Here is a 17,785-nt window from a genome sequence, read left to right on the forward strand (position 1 = left end):
CATGTTGAGGCTGTGCAGGCCCAGTCTTCAGAGGAGCTCAGCTTTTACTCTCCACGGTTCAGCAGGGTGAGAGTTCCAGTTAACACACCACGAGACCGTGGCCTGCGACTGGAATTTGGCTCGCTGTCAGACAACCTTCATTTCCCTGCAGCCATCCACTCTTCACTCACTGCCAGCTGCAAATGGCCCCAGCTCAGAACCACAAAAGCCACTAGTAGCCAACAACAGATCAAGGTATCAGCAGGGCTCAAAACAAATCTTTGATCTCAAAGATTGAAACACAGAAACATCACAGGGAGACCACCACTGGTTTAGTTCCGGAGGTCCTGTGACCTCCCTGGCCGGACCCCACCCCACCGTTACCTCCTCACAAAACCCCATCAATAACTAAAATAGGTGCAAAAATCTCCTTTGAACTTCAGTCTTTGAGAGACTTGACTGAAATAAGCTCCATGCCTGAAGGAGAGAGAGTGGAATGGTTGAAGTAATCCAGGCCCTTACCCAGAGATGGTCAAGAGTGTGAAGACATTGAGTCTGGTTCCAGCAACCTACCCTATACTCCCACCGCCAGAATTACTGTCAGCAGCTGGGTCAGACCACAGATGCGTGGGCTAACAGCTGCAAAGTGTCTGAACTTCTGAGACGAGCTAAATTATATACATGCAAGAGCAAAGTACAAGGTACACCTCCTGCCCAAGAGGAAAGCTGCTTGATATGTCCCTTTTAAGCAGTCAACACATGGAACACTCACCACAGCTGTTCAGAGGCAGGCAGAGAGCTGATCTACTTGTTCTAATGAACTGGGACCTTTCTCAAACTCAACCCTTCCTGTGGGACATCAGGTAGAATGGGGGATCTTGCACACCAGCCTGAGCTCTATCCCACAAACTCTACCATTGTAAGTTGGAAATATGTATTGTGGGGAAGGAAATCATTCTTATGTGGAGGTGAATTATTACATATCCAGGGATACAACCACTCTACCCAAGTATGGCCAAGTGAGCAAAAACAACATTTGTAGTTTCCCCAAGGATAAAGACTCCCAAGTTTGGATAGGACACCCACTGTTTTATGATCTCACACACTGTCAACTGAACAATGAGCCCTCCAGCACATTCACTGGCCCTGACAGTTACAGGTAGTCTTAATGTCCAACAACCACTCGCTCAATGTTTGCCTGTTACCTGAGGTCTGTGTCATTTCACTGAGCAGAGGTGGAAATCTCTTCCAATTGGAAATGTAATACTGAATGTTTCCTGCAGGAAAAGCTGTTGATCAATCCTTTCCAAACCTGCCTGGCTCCAAAATGCTTGCTCCAGGAGTTGGCCACAACAGGGCAGCAAGCTTAACACAAGATGTGGCTCTTTAGGCATCATCTGTTCTTAACCTACCTTATGATGCCAAGAGATCAAAGTCTTACTATGTCTTGAGTCTGTGATTCAAGATAATCCTGCTATGGTAATGCTGCATAGTTGGAGGAGCAGTACTGAGGGAATACTGCACAATTAGATTAGTACTGAGGGACGGCTACACAGTTGGAAGGACAGTACTGAGGGAGTGCCACACAGTTAGAGGGACAGTACTGAGGGAGTGCCACACAGTTAGAGCGACAGTACTGAGGGAATGCCACACAGTTAGAGCGACAGTACTGAGGGAGTGCCACACAGTTAGAGGGACAGTACTGAGGGAGTGCCACACAGTTAGAGGGACAGTAACTGAGGGAGTGCCACACAGTTAGAGGGACAGTAACTGAGGGAGTGCCACACAGTTAGAGGGACCGTATTGAGAGAGTGCTGTATAGTTGGAGGAATTATTTTTCAAATGATGCTTTGAACAGAAATGCCATTTATGTTTTCAATTGGAACATATATGGAATCTCTTTTCAACTATAAGCAGGAACTTTCCCCGTTGCCCTGGCTAATATTTCCTTTAAACCAGACAAACAAATGTTGCCTGTGGGAGATGTATGAAAAACAGCTCCCGTGCTTGCTCCACGTAATGCCTACAGTTTACGGGATGAGAAGCACTGGGACACTAGAGTGATAGTTGGGCTGGTTTTGCAAAGTGACTGCCTTACATTTACAGTTGCCTGACAGTTGCAGGCATGACCTCTTCCTGAGTTGATTCAGATTATGTCAAAGTAGTATCAAGTGCAAAATGTGGTATTTGTATTAGGGCACTGAGCAAATCTGAATGATGATGTGTTCTGGTATACGCCACGATCACCCGAATTCAACCAAATAAAATTTGATCCCACTGAAGACTCCAGTTACTAAAAACACAAAGGAAAAACTCCCATTTCCCCGCTGCTGGAAATTGGATTAAGCTAAAATACTTGTTGAAAACAATCCAGGCTTTGCACTAAAATGCAGAGGATAAACTGAGCAGTGCCTTAGCAAGACTGATCCTGGTTGAAACCTTAATCCTTTACATGGGGTCTGTGTGATCAGGAAAGGTGAGATTCCCAAATAAACACATTAATCTGCATCTCCCATTCTCCTGCAGGACATTTTATATCCTAATGGATGAATGATGCACCCAAATCATTGCCTAGTTTAAAAAGTTGTTCATCCAGGCAGGGAATGAAGAGTATAATGGAATTCAAACGCAGAGGCAAAAGAGGATGGAAAATAAATCAATTCTATTTATTTAGTTGAGGTTTATTTAGGTTTTAGGAAAAAATGTATAATGTACTAGACCAAGTGGACCCGTTGGGCCCAAACCTCTCCTGCATTGATGCAGCACCCTCTCCTCCCCCCCCTCCCCCTCCTTCCCCTCTCCCCTCACTCCATCCCCCTCAACCCCCCTTATCCTCTCTCCTCTCCCCCTCCCTCCTCCCCTCACCCCTCCCTTCACCCCTCCTCCCCCTCCCTCCTCCCCTTTCCCCCAACCTCAACCCCCTCCGACCCCCTCCCTCCTTAGTGTTTTTCAGCTTGTAAAGAGATTTCAAGCCAACAGGTCACTCTCTGACTTTAGACGCTATAGATGCAGCACGGAAACAGTCTCTTTGGCCGACCGAGTCTGCGTCGACCAGTGATCACCCCATGCATTGACACTATCCTACACACTAGGGGCAATTTCCAATTTTACCAAAGCCAATTAACCCACAAACCTCTCCGTATTGGAGAGTGGGAGAAAACTAGAACACTCAGCGAAAACTAACGCGGTCATAGGGAGAACGCAAAAACTCCATACAGGCAGCACCCATAGTCAGTATCGAACCTGGATCTCTGGCACTGTAAGGCAGCAACTCTGCTGCTGCACCACTGTGCTGTCCCTCTTTTAGACTTATGCCTTCTGGTTGATTTCGCTTCATAAGAACACAAGAAAATAGAAGCAGGATGATGTCCCAAGACTGAACTACCATTCAGTATGATCATGGAAGATTTTACGCTGTCCTTATCTCTCTGTGTTATTTCTCCATACCTCTCTCCATTCCACCTTTCAATATTTCAACTTCCAACGCCTTCTGGGGCAGGGAATTCCAGACATTCAACGCCGTCTACCATAAGAAATTTCCATGAGCCACCATTTTAAATGACTAGCCCCATATCTTGTGGTTTGTCCCCTTGTTCAAACCTCTTCACTAAGGCTAAGACTTCACGTTTCTCGGTGTTAAATTCCATCTGCCATCTCATTCCACCAGGCTATGTCTCCATGGCTTATTACTCTCCACTTCACAGTTCACTATACCCTCAAGTTTAGCATCTTCTGCAAATTTGGAAATCATGTCTTGTACATCCAAGGTAAAATTAATATTTATTTACATTAATTAAGAAAAACAGTGGTTCTTGAGGAACACCATTGTACACTTCATCCAGTCTGAAAATAACCACTTTTGATCCTTGTTTCCTGTTACTGTTTCCTGCTACAGATTTTATATCTGTGCTGTTCCAGCACCTTATATCCCATGGCCTTCAGTCTTGATCACAAGCCAATAGTGTGTCACCTACACACTGAGAGCCAGGGGAGAAGGAACCGAAAGACATGAAGAGGTACATATAACAAATTAATGAAAGATGTGCAAAAAGACAAATCAAAGTCAGCAACGATGATCAAGGAAAAGTGCAGCCCACAATGTTCCACTGTTAGCAGTGGGTAAGGTGATAACGAGTAATATATAGAGTGAAACTCAACAGGACGACAGTGAAACTAATACCAGGACTATGGACGAAGGTGGGGGAAGGACGGAGAGAGAGGGAACGCAAAGGTTACTTGAAGTTAGAGAAATCAATATTCATACTGCTGGGTTGTAAAATATGAGGTGCTGTTCCGCCATTTGGCGTTTGGCCTCACTTTTGAGGAGGCCCAGGGCAGAAATTGGAAGGGGTGTTAGCATGTTTGGCAAACGTGAGATCAGGTAGGCCAAGGCAGACTGACTCTCAGTCTGAAGAAGGGTCCCGACCCTTTCTCTCCAGAGATGCTGCCTGAGCTGCAGATTTACTCCAGCTTTTCGTGTTTAGTTTAGAGATACACCGCGGAAACAGGCCCTTTCGGCCCACCGGGTCCGCGCCAATTTTTACATTTACCATGCGTCTTTGGAGTGTGGGAAGAAACCGAAGATCTCGGAGAAAACCCACGCAGGTCCGTGCAGACAGCACCCGCAGTCGGGATCGAACCCGGGTCTCCGGCGCTGCATTCGCTGTAAGGCAGCAACTCTACCGCTGCGCCACCGCAGCCATCCCCTTTCCAAGGATAGTTGGGAGATCACAGCTGGCGCCTCTGCAATTTACTACCTCCACTCAACAATCTATCACAGGCCAGGAGAGGCATCTAGTCATCTCTTAGTCAGTGGGAATCCCATTTAGAACCCTCACCACCTGAGCCTCCAGCAGCTTCTGCTCTCTCGGTGAAACATAGAAAATAGGTGCAGGAGTAGGCCATTCGGCCCTTCGAGCCCGCACCGCCATTCAACATGATCATGGCTGATCATCCAACTCATTATCCCGTACCTGCCTTCTCTCCATACCCCCTGATCCCTTTAGCCACAAGGGCCACATCTAACTCCCTCTTAAATATAGCCAATGAACTGGCCTCAACTACCTTCTGTGGCAGAGAATGCCACAGATTCACCACTCTCTGTGTGAAAAAAAAGTTCTCATCTCGTTCCTAAAAGACTTCCCCCTTATCCTTAAACTGTGACCCCTTGTTCTGGATTTCCCCAACATCGGGAACAATCTTCCTGCATCTAGCCTGTCCAACCCTTAAGAATTTTGAAGACCTGCAAGGTACTCAGGTCATCTCTCAGCCACTCTTATGAATCCATGAGTGGATTTCTACTTGGTCTCTGAAGGTTACCCCGCTTCTCCCTGTGTGCCGATAAAAACATATTTTTGATTTGTGGATTTGCCTCTCTAATTTATTTTGTGCACTTGTTACACCGAATGTATCTTTATAGGTAGAATCTACAGAGCAGCAACGAGGATGGCGCTCATTAGGTGAGTGCCAGCGGTGTACAAGTTTAGTTTAGAGACCCTTCGAGTCCGCGCCGCTCCATCATTTCTATCCTACACGCTAGATACGATTTACAGAAGTATAATTAACCTACAAACCTGCACGTCTTAGGAATATGGGAGAAAACCCATGCGGTAATGTGGAGAACGTACAAACTCCGTAAAGGCAACACCCGTAGTCTGGACCGAACCCTGTTCTCTGGCGATGTCAGGCAGCAACTCTACCGCTGCGCCAGTGTGGTAGTATCACCTGAAGTAACGGTGATACAGAAAACCGGGGCCCCAATTCGCAATCTTATCCCACTGCCACGACCCTCTGAACGCATCACTGTTTAAATAGTCAGAAAAAAGTATTATTAATGCACGGCATGATAACCAAGATAAGCAGCTGGGTGGATTTCGAGATATAAACTAGTTTCTGGTGCCATTTTAGGCCACACTAATGACACTCCCAGTCTACTGGAACGTCGAGTTGCTCACATTGAGATTTAGTCTGAGTCTCCTCCATTCGCTTCTCTGGAAAACGATCAACTTAATTTGATCACCAGATTACAGAAATACTGAGAGTGATTGTCGGCTGAACATTCCAGAATCAGATGTGCAGCGTTCCTCGTTAGATAAAGATCTGCAATGTCCAAAAAAAAAACTTCCTGGATGCCTCCCGCCCCCTCCGACACCCATAGCTAATAAACACAGGAGAAAAGTTCAACGTTGAGCAATAAAACTTGGGCTGCTCATAACTTTTCAAAAGAAGAATTAATTTTCCATCCAGCACCAAAGACGAGAAAACACAAACTTAGTTTCCTTTCCAGACGGATCACACCTCGAAGAGGCCAGTGAGTCATGTAATTCAAAACATACACTGGCGCGCTGGCGTGTTCCTCTACACTTTACAGCAATTTGCTCCTTCCTACATATTTGTTTTCTACATCCATAAATACCGTATGGCTTCTAATTAAAATACTGTCTTGTTCTCCACCCAGCAGGCGAGGTGAGAGGGCAGCGTGGAGCACTTTGTGGCAATGACCTGGTTATTGCGGGATCTCCTCACGCCACACTGGCAAAGTGCGGACAACTGCAGAAGTCAACGAGAGCCACTGTCCCGGCTCCTTGTCGACCTCCGATGCCCAAGCCAACAGATGGCTCGATGCCAGACTGGCGGATCTGCGAGAGGTGTCTCGGTTGAATTAGAGGCAGAGGGCCTGCGGGTTGTAGGGTAATAGACTTGTCAAGCAGAGACTTTTCAGAATTTCCTTTCAAAATAACTCTCAAATATTTACAAGATTATTTTAAAATCTCCAATGGCTTATTAATTTAAAGCGTATAATGGTGTTTGAAACTGTTTTGAATTATTTTAAGAATCTTTTAATTTACTTATAGGTTTCTTGGCCTGGGAAATACAGTCTGTTGAAACCGGCACAGTCCACGGGCTTTACAACACAATCTTTGCAGGAGCGCTGTTAGTATTGTACTGTTCGGCCCTTGTGTGGCAATCACATCGTGCCACGCTAATGGTCGTATAACCATTGCATGGCGCGCTATACAGCGAGTGCGTGGTGCATTATACAGTCAGTACTTGGCGCCCTATAGGATAGGCTGGGATACACTATATAGTCACTGAGTGCGGATTACACAGTCAATGTATAGTGAGCTATGAAGTCACTGAGTGAGGTGCTCTCGGGTCACTGGAGAGCGCTTGAAACCTGTGGCATGTTGTGCTTCCCAATCAACATGTGCCCCGCGGTCAGCCATGGGACCGTGCAGTACACGGACTGCACGGTGTTCTAGAGTTCTACCGCTGTCTGATCACTTGCCGTACACCCACAGCGCACTGTGCTGAACGGCTGTTATACAGCACACTGGGCGGGGATGGCGGTAATGCCGCAGTTTAAGTTCCCGGACTCGTGGCCGTGACGGACACTGAAGAGACCCAAGTTTAAATGCTCGCTGCAGAGTACAATTTATGTGAATCATCTGGAATTAAGAGGGAGCTGGTTTACTAATCATTGATGGCCACAGAATCAGAGTAGCTTGGTCACCACCGACTGCGGCGTCTTGGGCTTTTGACGCAACAATTCACGCACTCTCCAAGCCCAAGGGAGCCCACACAGAAACTGTTGGGGCGGGAGACTTGAGGGATCAAATGTATATCCCAGCAAAACTCTTTGGAAAAGTAAAGACGCGAGGCGAAACCAAGTGAGATTGGTGAAGGGCGTCTGGAGGTTCAACCTGGTTGGGAGTGTGAACATGGCATCTGGTACCAGTCTGAAGGGTCTCGACCCGAAACGTCACCCATTCCTTCTCTCCTAAGATGCCGTCTGACCCGCTGAGTTACTCCAGCATTTTGTGATACCATCTGGTACATTGTGCACACAATGACAAACACAATATACTGATTGTCCTGTCAGTACTCTACCTCAATAAACATCAGGGCAATTAAAATAAAAGGAAATTAAAGGGAAAAGGTGGGGGGTGGGGGGGGGGGACAAGGAAATAGGACATTGTGTAGTTCTAGTCACTCCATTACAACAAGGATGTGGAGGCTTATGAAAGGATGCAGAGGAGTCTTACCAGAATGATGCCTGCATTAGTGGTATTGGCTACAAGGAGAGGTTGGACAGACTTGGATTGTTTTCTCAGTAATACCATAGGTTGTGGGGAGACCTGATAGAAGTATATAACATAATGGGAAGCATAGATAGGGTAGACAGTCCGAGTCTTTTTCCCAAGATGGAAAAGTCAAATACTAGTGCATAGCTTTAAGGTGAGAGGTGCAAAGTTTAAAAGAGATGTGCACAGAGGGTGGTGAGTGCCTGGAATGTACTGCCAGGGCTGGTGGTTGAAGCAGATACATTAGTGGCATTTAAAATACTTTTGGATAGGTATATGGATATGTTGGGAATGGTGGGATATGGGTTATGTGCAAATAGATAATTGAAGGTCTTGGCACCACATTCAGCACGGACATTGTGGGCCGAAGGGCCTATTCTTGTGCTGTACTGTTCTGTGTCCTATATGTCCTCTATAGTGCTGGGTTCATCAACATGCTCAATTGCACACATTTAACCACCTCCTTGACCAGTCTGGGCCCAACAAAGGTGCAAAGTCCCAGTGTTCTCAGTGTCCTATGTTGAACAATGTGTTTTACATTTCATTTTTACATTTTTACTAGGTTTGTTTTGGATTTTATGAAGTACATCCTTCCTGGACAGGTATCCCTGATATCTATGAAAATAAATACTCCCGAAACAATCAGCTTGAAGATCTTACATTGGTACCAGGCCTGGTGTTGCCAGGTTTCCTGAAAGGAAACCCAAACTCTAACAATGCCCAACACTTGGAAAGTTTCTTGATGCCGGGGTAATTTATTCATGGGGTGCAGTTCAGGGGCGTCGAGAGCTGACAGCATCACAGTATTAGGATTCTAATAACTATGTACTTCATGGAGCAATTTGTCTTGTTTTTTTTTACATCGTGCACATGTTTGTCACAGAGTATTCAAATGGGGATATACACTATCAATATGAGTAGGAAAGGTCGAGGGTGATGGGGGTGGGTAGGTGAAGACAATGAGGGAGAGTGAGGGAAAGAAAAGAGAGAGAGAGAATGAGAAGAGGAGGGAGAGGTGATAAAGAAAGGGAAGGGAAGAAAGAGGGAAAGCCAGAAAGGGGATGAGACGAAATGGATAGAGAGAGAAAGAGGGAGAGAAAGAGAAGAGAGACAAAGAAAGAAATGGAAAGAAGAGAAGAGGGAACAATGAGAAGGAGGAGAGCGAGCAGAAGGCAGGGTGTGAGAACGAGGGAGAGAGAGATGGAACAACCAAAGGGAGAGTGAGTGAAGGAAGAGTTGGAAGCAAAACTCGAAACCACCACAACTATGTGAGCTGCACCCAGTCTCTCTTCCTGGATGTGGTTGATCCGACAGTATTTTGCTCTTCAAAAAAAGTGGAGTCCCAATACACCAGGAGATGGCTAAAGTGGAACTCATAGACAGGTCTTATACCTCATTCCCAGGTACAGCAGATGCTGCACTCAAAGCCATCTCCTGCACCTACTGAAAATCAAGGATGGCACACCACGCACCTCGCCTACTACAAAAAGAGCAACACATAGGTGGAGGGCAGCGCTGAGAGAGTGCAAATGAAAGGAACCACAGATGCTGGAATTCTGAAATAAAAACAGAAAGTGCTCAAAACACTTAGCAGATCAGCAGGCAGCATCTGGAGAGAGAGAGAAGCAATCAACCTTTAGGATTGATGACTTGCTCAAAGACTCCCTTACCTCCTAGACAGTGCCGCTTTTCCATTTTACATCTCCTGGCTTCTGCGATGGTTGGACAGGGAATGGTATCCCTCGCTGGCTTCTTCACAATCTGCCGTCTCCTGGTTTCCAGGCCCCACTTGTAGCCGCACGTTTTTTCATTCTTTATACAGGTTCCCCAGCTGCTCCACGGTCCAACCTCACAGCCCTCTGAAGCCAAGAAGTAAGCACTGTTAGGTTGGGCACAGATTCTGAGCAATTCTAAGTCTCAATTGCAACATAGTTTGCCGCACTATCTAGTGAGTCACTCAACGCACATGCATCCCAGGTGTCAGCACACCCGACAGGGTGGGAATTAAGTCACTAATTCTTCCACATGTTGCATAATATTTTGAATTAAATATTCCAGCAGGACACTGTAAGGCTTTTCAGAAAGGCAAGCAACTGGTCCAAGGACAAGTCCCAAGGCATTGTTTTATAAAGATCGGCCATGTTCTTAGAGGGGCTGAAGTTGACAGAGAGGGAAGAATCAAAACCCTATGTTACACAGCTACAGTGCATATAGGCCCCAGCATGAGCAGCCACAGTATATGCAAGACTGGTATACACAACTCCAGTACATGCAACCCATGTACATGCAGCCCCAGTATAAGCAGGCACTGGTAGTCACAATCGCAGTATATGTATCTCATACACTTACCAACATCAGTGCTTGGGAGGGCAAGACTGACTTTTGGTGAAGGGAGGGAGTTGGATCTTGGGGCAGTGCAAAAATTTACAGGGGCTTAGGGGACTAATAATGGTGGTTTTACTCAGCTTGGTTTTTAATCTTGAGGTTGCTGAACCTTTTCAAATGATGAAGTGAATCCAAGCGAGTGGGAAGTGCTACTAGTGTTTATATGGAACTGGGCACTTTGAGGTAATGTCAGGAGATGCTTCGCCATCCAGAGGGCAGTGAGAGTTGGAACTCTGTGCCCCCCTCCCCCCCCCCCCCCCAGTATAGCTGTGGGTGGCAGGGAATGTGGAGCTTTCAAAGCTGAGAACTATATATTTTTGATCCATTGAGTAGCTCAATGCATTGTAACATGATTTGTAACAGATGTCCATTCAGTCTGTTCTAACTTTTGTACAAATTCCATGGATGGCTATTCACAATATTGTTGTCACTTTAACACAAGCTCCAAATTGCAAAATTGTTATGCCCACCAAATTTACTCATTTCCTAACTGAGGAAAACCAGTCTTTCAATGTAGCCAATTGAAAGAAAACACAACTCAATTTATTAGACTGAACACAAGGTGTTAATAAATCTTAAACAGAACCATTTGCTGGAAACATACACTATCCCCTCTTTAAGGGGTGTTATGCAATATCACTTACCCACACATTCCATGTGCTCTTCCAATGGCACAAATGCTTCAGGGCATTCTTCAAAGCAACGCCCCTTGTGCAAGTAAGAACCAGCTTTGCACTTTGTACAAAAGTCTTTGCTGAAACACGTGTCACAATTATCTATTTTACATCCTAGGAGGGAAATTAAAACAGAACAAATCTACTGTTAGAAAGAAAGTGGGTGTAGGTCTGCAAATTTCACTGAAACAGTGCAATTAGATCAGCTTTTCTTGCATAAAAAAAACAAAACAGAGAAAGAGAGGGAGTATCACTAGGTACTGAAATGGAAAGCAGCTGCGGTCAACTGCCTCCCACACAACTTTAATTACAACTGACCCACTTAATACAGGACTTGCATCCATGCTGCTATACCATATTAAACACACTCCCAGGCAGGAATACAGCCTCTAGCACTACAGCATTTCAATTTAAAAAAAGAACAGGAGGCTGGGCATTATGTCAAAAATAATAGCAGACCCAGTTCCCCTGTTCAAGCCAGTCTGCATTTAATATAGTTAATCATCCAGAGTACAGCTATCAGATTAAGTTGAGCCTTCTTGGGAGGGTTTCCTTAAGTAGCCAAAACTATGAGTAATTTTAAGGAGCATCTCACAGTGAAAAGGGAGGCGGAGGAGTATAGGGAGGGAATTCCCAAGCTTGGGGTCCAGGGAAGATTTAATTCAGGGAGGATTGAGAAGCCAGTATTGGACATGCTTAGAAATTGCAAAGAACTGCAAGAGCGGAGAGAGAGGGGGTGAGGATGGTGGTGAGACCATGGATGGAGGATGGAGGAGGGATGAGGATACCCCTGAAATAATGTCAACGACCTACGAGACTGAATGGGGACATGTTTTAACTTCAATTCTGACTTCTGATGATGCAGCAGTCCCTTGGTACTACATTAAATATTAATTTAGACCACAGCCTCAAACCACAGCCTCAAACCACAGCCTCAAACCACATCCTTCTGACAGAGCTGAGTGCGCAGCCCAACAACACCTCAAAAGTAGCTAGAACAGTAAATCGCAGCTCCCAGAGGCAAAATACACAGTTACCATTGTTACAAGGAAGGTGTAGGAAGAGCTGAATGTTCACAATAGTGTTGTTTCTTGCCTAATTCCTAACTCTCCTGATGTGATGGAAGATGCCTTTTGGCGCAATGTAGTGGGGACTCCTCACTTTACAGAGAGAGGGGTAGGATGTGCGTGGTGGTTACGGACGGATAGAGTGTGGGTAAGAAAGAGAGAGAGTATAAGTGAGAGAATGAGGGAGAGAAAACAGAGAGAAGGTCAGAGATAGGGCAAGGGACAGGGTGAAAAGTGAGCGAGGAACAGAATGAAGGACAATATCCCTTGTTCACTATTCACTGCTTTCTCTGTCACTCACCTCCGAGAATGAATAAGCTAGACTTAGTTCTTCCTGCATGCTCCTTGTAACATCCCTTCCCTCAATATACACTGCTTTATTATACCTACCATCACCCTCCCTACTCTCCAGCCCCTGTGCTCTGTTGACCTTGACCCTTCCGTATTCCAGTCAGGTGCCTCTCCATCCTTCATTACACTTGCCTCGCCTCTGTCTCAAGACCTAAGGCGAGCCCCACCCAATGCCCCAACCCCTGTCTCTGGCCTCCATCAAATACTGGGGTCTCTGTCACTGGATCAGCTGCTGCTGGAGAAGGACACTCTCACATCTAACCACTTCCTGTTGGCTGTCAAAGGTGACTGCAACCACACTTCGCAGCAACTGTAACAGGTGCTCTCAATGTAACAGGAGCAATGATACAAGGATGTAGTATGGCCTTGGAGAAGAGCTGGAAAACCAAAAATCACAGACCAAACCTCAGTGTCTTGCAGACAGCTAAAGCTACTAACGTCACAAAGTCTGAACACGTGTTTTTTTTTAGCAAATAGTCTCAGGTTGAGAAATTCTAAAAGGAGATGTTGGCACTTCTATTGCATAATAAATAAGTCACTAACAGCAAATTACAAAAAATATATACTTTGAAATACAAAGAATCAATAAATCAATGCAGCAGAGAAACATAATTGTTGGTGGAATGCACTAAAATTCTGAGAAACCAAAGCAGCGAACCAAGGAATGATGTCAGGCTACACTAGCAGAGGGAAAGGCAGGATGGCACAAAGCGAGGGTCTAGTGTAGCACTGGCCCAGACCACAATGAAATTGCAGGCACTTTGAATTAAAAATTGAATTAAAACTGAATGCTTTCACCCAATGATCCATGTCTGTTACTTGTTAAATGTTTTCTCTCACAAGGTGGCAAAGAAATAGAAATTTGGGTTCACTTTATTCAAGTCGATCCTGACTATGAGTGCTGTCTGCACAGTTTGTACCTTCTCCCTGTGACCACATGGGTTTTCTCCGGGTACCCCGGTTTCCTCCCGCATTCTAAAGATGTACAGGTCTGCAAGTTAATTGGCTTCTGTAAATTCACCCTAACGTGTAGGAAGAGATAACATCAAACTAGTGTATGGGTGATCGTTGGTCAGTGTGAACTTGATGGGCCAAAGGGCCTGTTTCCATGCAGCATCGCTAAATTATACTTAATTAAAGTCAAGCTTATTGCATTATGCACAAGTGCGGTGAGATACGGGTACAATTAAAATCTTCATGGTAGCTCATCCTCCTCCCGTAGAAAATTAATACTGGCTCTCCCATTGCATCTACTGGCAATACTGTCACCTCCACAGCATGCAGTGCCTCCATAAACTTGAAGTGGGAAATAAGTGAGAAAATTATTTGGGATTTATAAACGGCAATGAAAATTTTCTTTGAATACCATTCATGCTTATTAAAAAATTAAGTCACTTTGGAAAGAAAAGCGTTTTGATCGACTGACACCTCATATCCAATCAGGAAATAAAAAGATTCTATCCATTTTCAGTTTAGTCAACAAATCCATGAGCTTAGACTTGTTCCTTCTTTAAAGTTTAAAGAGATTCGGCATGTCACCAGATACTCTCAACAAACCTCTGCAGATGCACTGTGAAAAGTATCCTCACTGGTTGCATCATGCTCTAGTACAGCAATTCCAAAGCAGAGGAATGCAAGAGGCTACAGAGAGTGGTGGACTCACAGGCCCAAACCTCCCCACCACAGAAAGCATCAGTATGAGATGTTGCTTCAAGAAGGCAGCCTCTAACATCAAGGAAGCCACCATCCGGGCCATACCCTTGTCTCACCAATGCAGTTGGGCAGGAGGTACAGAAGCTTAAATACCATCTTGTTCAGGAACAGCTTCGTTCCTGCAATTATCAGATTCTGGAACTAACTTGCACAGCCCTAATCCTACTTCAGCATGGAACATTGTAGACCCCCCTCTTGCACTACAATGGACTAATTTTTCTAATTGTGTTCTGCACTAATGTCTTGTTTTAGCTGTCTTTTTTTCCTCAGTGTCTTGTACAATTTAAGTATAATTTATGTTTTGTGGATTGTCTGAGGGCGTGTGCCTGTGATGCTGCTGCAAGCAAGATTTTAATTGTACCTGTACATCACTGCACTTTTGCAGATCATAATACAGTCGACTTGACTGAAGGTATGGAATATTGGTGCGAGATTGTGGGTGGCATTGGTTAAGTGATGAAACCTCTATTCAAACCTCCATTCAAAGACAGCAAACCAAAAGCACCACAGCTGACCTCTAATCTGTGCCATAGCCACCAACGAATACAGGGTTCTTGATATGACCCGAGGGCCGTGTGGTGGAAATTTACCATAAATGGTCTGGGACTCCAGTGCTTGACTACCAGGACTAGGGCCTCAAAAACAGCCCAGTTACTTACAGTAAAGTGGACAAAGAGATCCAGGATCGCTAGAACATAAACCATAAAAATTTGGCATGCAGGGACAAGAAGTTAATTCGGGAGGCCACTGAACATTAGTCATTGCAAGAGGTTTGGAGTATAACAATAGGGAATGTTTGCTGTAACTGTGCAGGATGCTGGTGAGACCTTGTGTGGAGTACTGCACACAGTTTAGGTCTTCTGATGTAAGGAGGCATTTACTTGTTTATGATGCAGTTGAGAAGGTTCACTACGTTGATTCCTGGAATGAATGGGTTGCCACACCAGGAAAGGTTATGCAAGTTGGGCCTCAGCACCTGTGTGGTTATAAGAATAGGAGATTGCCCATTTCTGATGGGCCCCAAGGAGGAAATCTTCTCAGTGGGTTTTATATCTTTGAATTCTCTACCTTAGAGTGGAACAAAGGTGGAGTCACTGAAGGGGAAGTTTGACAAGATTTTGGCTATAAGAAAATAACTGCAGATGCTGGTACAAATCGATTTATTCACAAAATGCTGGAGTAACTCAGCAGGTCAGGTAGCATCTCGGGAGACAAGGAATGGGTGACGTTTTGGGTCGAGACCCTTCTTCAGACACTGTTGATGCGGGGAGCTATTGGAAAGTGGGCTGAAGCCAAGATCGGTGCAGCCACAGTACTGAATGGGGAAAGGCGCGAAGAGTCGAATGACTACCTCTTAATTCTTTAAGAGTGACTGTGAGTTAATCTTTTGGGTTTACACATCAGCAAGACCTGAAAAGGTAGCACAAAACACTTAGAGGATCACCACTCGACCCCACTCTCATCAGCACCCTCCACCCCATCATCACCCCACCACACCCCAGCACCACCACTCTACCTCCACCACTACCCCTGCATCATCACCCCACTGGACATCAGCACCACCACTCTATCTCTACCACCACCCCCGCCCCATCAGGCCAGCACCCCTTTGCCTACACCAATCTCCACCCCAATATTACCAATCTACCACCACCTCACCCCACCTCTGCATCATCACCCCCAACCATTCATCAATCCTCCACACCATCCCTTACCAAGTCTCCACCCTAACATCACCCCTTCACCCTAGCCCCTTCTCATCCCTGTATCAGCTCTCCATCTCTGGCACCTACAGGGCACGTACATCACCCATACATCACCCCCCACCCAATTCTTATCCCAGCATCCCCAACCCCACCCCCACCCCTTCAACACCCTCCAGCAAACTCTCACCCCAACATCACCCTTACATACCTTCACTCCAAGATCACCCCTCCACCTCACCCCTAATCCAGCATCATCCCTCCACATCCACTTCCATCACAGCATTACCCCTTCACCTAGCTCCCACCTCGGCATCACCTCTATCTTCCCTCCCCCAACCTGACTTCAGCAACACCTCTCTATCCAAACCCAGCCCTCACCTTCCAGGAGACCAGCAATAGTGAAATGCGAGAGGAAATGTCCAGGGCACAATGAAATTTAGGAGAGTGCCTCAGAGGTCTTAAAGCAAACCCAGGGGCCTCATTGACAAACAAAAAATGCAAACACACTAGATGGTCATTTCTAACTTTGTTGAAACTGTGCCAAGCCAAAAGCCAGTTTCAAAATCACACCAGGCACCAACATAAATCAGAGTAAAAGCAACGACGCAGAGCAAATGTGACCCAGTGGAACAAGATGTATTCCTCAAACCATCCAAATAAAAAAGGCAAAGACATTCCTAAGGAGTGAGCCTGCCCCAGCCCAAATCATTCAGATAGGAGTTTGCACCTTCTCCCTGTGACTGCGTTGTGTGTGTTTGTGTGTTAGGAGTGGATGCGAAAGTGGGATAACATTGAACGAGTGATCGAATGGTCAACATGAACCTGGTGGGCCAAAGGGCCTATTTCCATGTATTTTTCAATCAATCAAACATACTTTTTGCAGGTTCAGTGTGAACAGAGGAGGCCATGCAGAAGGCCCAAGCCGTACATAAGCAGAACAAAATTTTCATTCCCATATACAATAAAGTGAGACCTACTTGCACATCTGTTCATTTCCGGTGCCCGCAGACCGTAGTACCCTGAGGGGCAGGAGTGGAGACATTCCCCAAACTGACGCATGCCCTGTCGTCGAAGGTAAAAGAACAGCTTCTGCTGGCAGCTGAGGCATCCATTGTCCTTCGAACAAAGGAGACAGCCCTTACAGATTGGGTACAGTCCAGTGTTCGCTGTAGAACAACAGGGGAGATAATCCAACAGCAGGGTCAAGAGCTGCAACAAAAGCTCACACCAAAACCACATCTCGACAAGCGTGCTGAAACCCCACAGGTGGCTGTGCATTTTGGGACATGCGTAAAAGATCAAGGTGGCATGTGAGATAGCAATTACTGATTCCCACCATTAACGGACGAGTCTATCCTGGTGCACTGCCCAGAGTGTCGTCACACCAAAGTAACTGCTACCAAGCCACATCTGGGGGTATTAGGGCAGAGGTCAAGGGCACGGCTTGCGGGTTGGTTTTAAGAGGCGTCTTCAAGTAGGAGAGCGAGAGACAGTGAGGGTTAGGGAGGATGTTCAGAGCTTGGGGCACAGGCAGAGGAAGGGATGGGTGGTAAGGGATGGGTGGTAAGGGTGGGGTGATGGGAATTGGGGGGGGGGGAGAGGATTGATCAGGAGGGCGCAACTGGAGAAATGCAGACACTAGGGAGCATTACACTGGGGGGAGTTGCACTGAGGAGGAACCATCCTATTGAGATGAATTACAACTTGGTTTGTAATTGCTTTGCTCAACATTGCAAGAAACTGCAGAGTTGTGGATGCACCCCAGTCCATCCCTCAAACCAGCCTCTTTCTCCACCATTAATTCCATCTGCACTTCACACTGCTTT

The 17,785-nt window shown here is 45.9% G+C and overlaps 1 protein-coding gene across 2 annotated transcripts in view; it reads right to left on the minus strand.

Moving 5' to 3' along the window:
* The window catches only part of rspo2 (R-spondin 2), a 94,547-nt gene that overhangs the window by 24,767 nt on the left and 51,995 nt on the right, over positions 1 to 17,785 (minus strand). For both annotated transcript variants that reach the window (XM_078397619.1, XM_078397620.1), the window contains exons 2-4: positions 16,937 to 17,125; positions 11,093 to 11,236; positions 9,734 to 9,922 (exon numbers count right to left, since the gene is read on the minus strand). In XM_078397619.1, coding sequence (XP_078253745.1) covers positions 9,734 to 9,922; positions 11,093 to 11,236; positions 16,937 to 17,125 — 522 coding nt within the window. The remainder of the gene's footprint in view (positions 1 to 9,733; positions 9,923 to 11,092; positions 11,237 to 16,936; positions 17,126 to 17,785) is intronic.

This window comes from Rhinoraja longicauda, chromosome 4 (genome assembly GCF_053455715.1).
Source record: "Rhinoraja longicauda isolate Sanriku21f chromosome 4, sRhiLon1.1, whole genome shotgun sequence".
In the NCBI taxonomy this organism is placed as follows: Eukaryota; Metazoa; Chordata; class Chondrichthyes; order Rajiformes; family Arhynchobatidae; genus Rhinoraja; species Rhinoraja longicauda.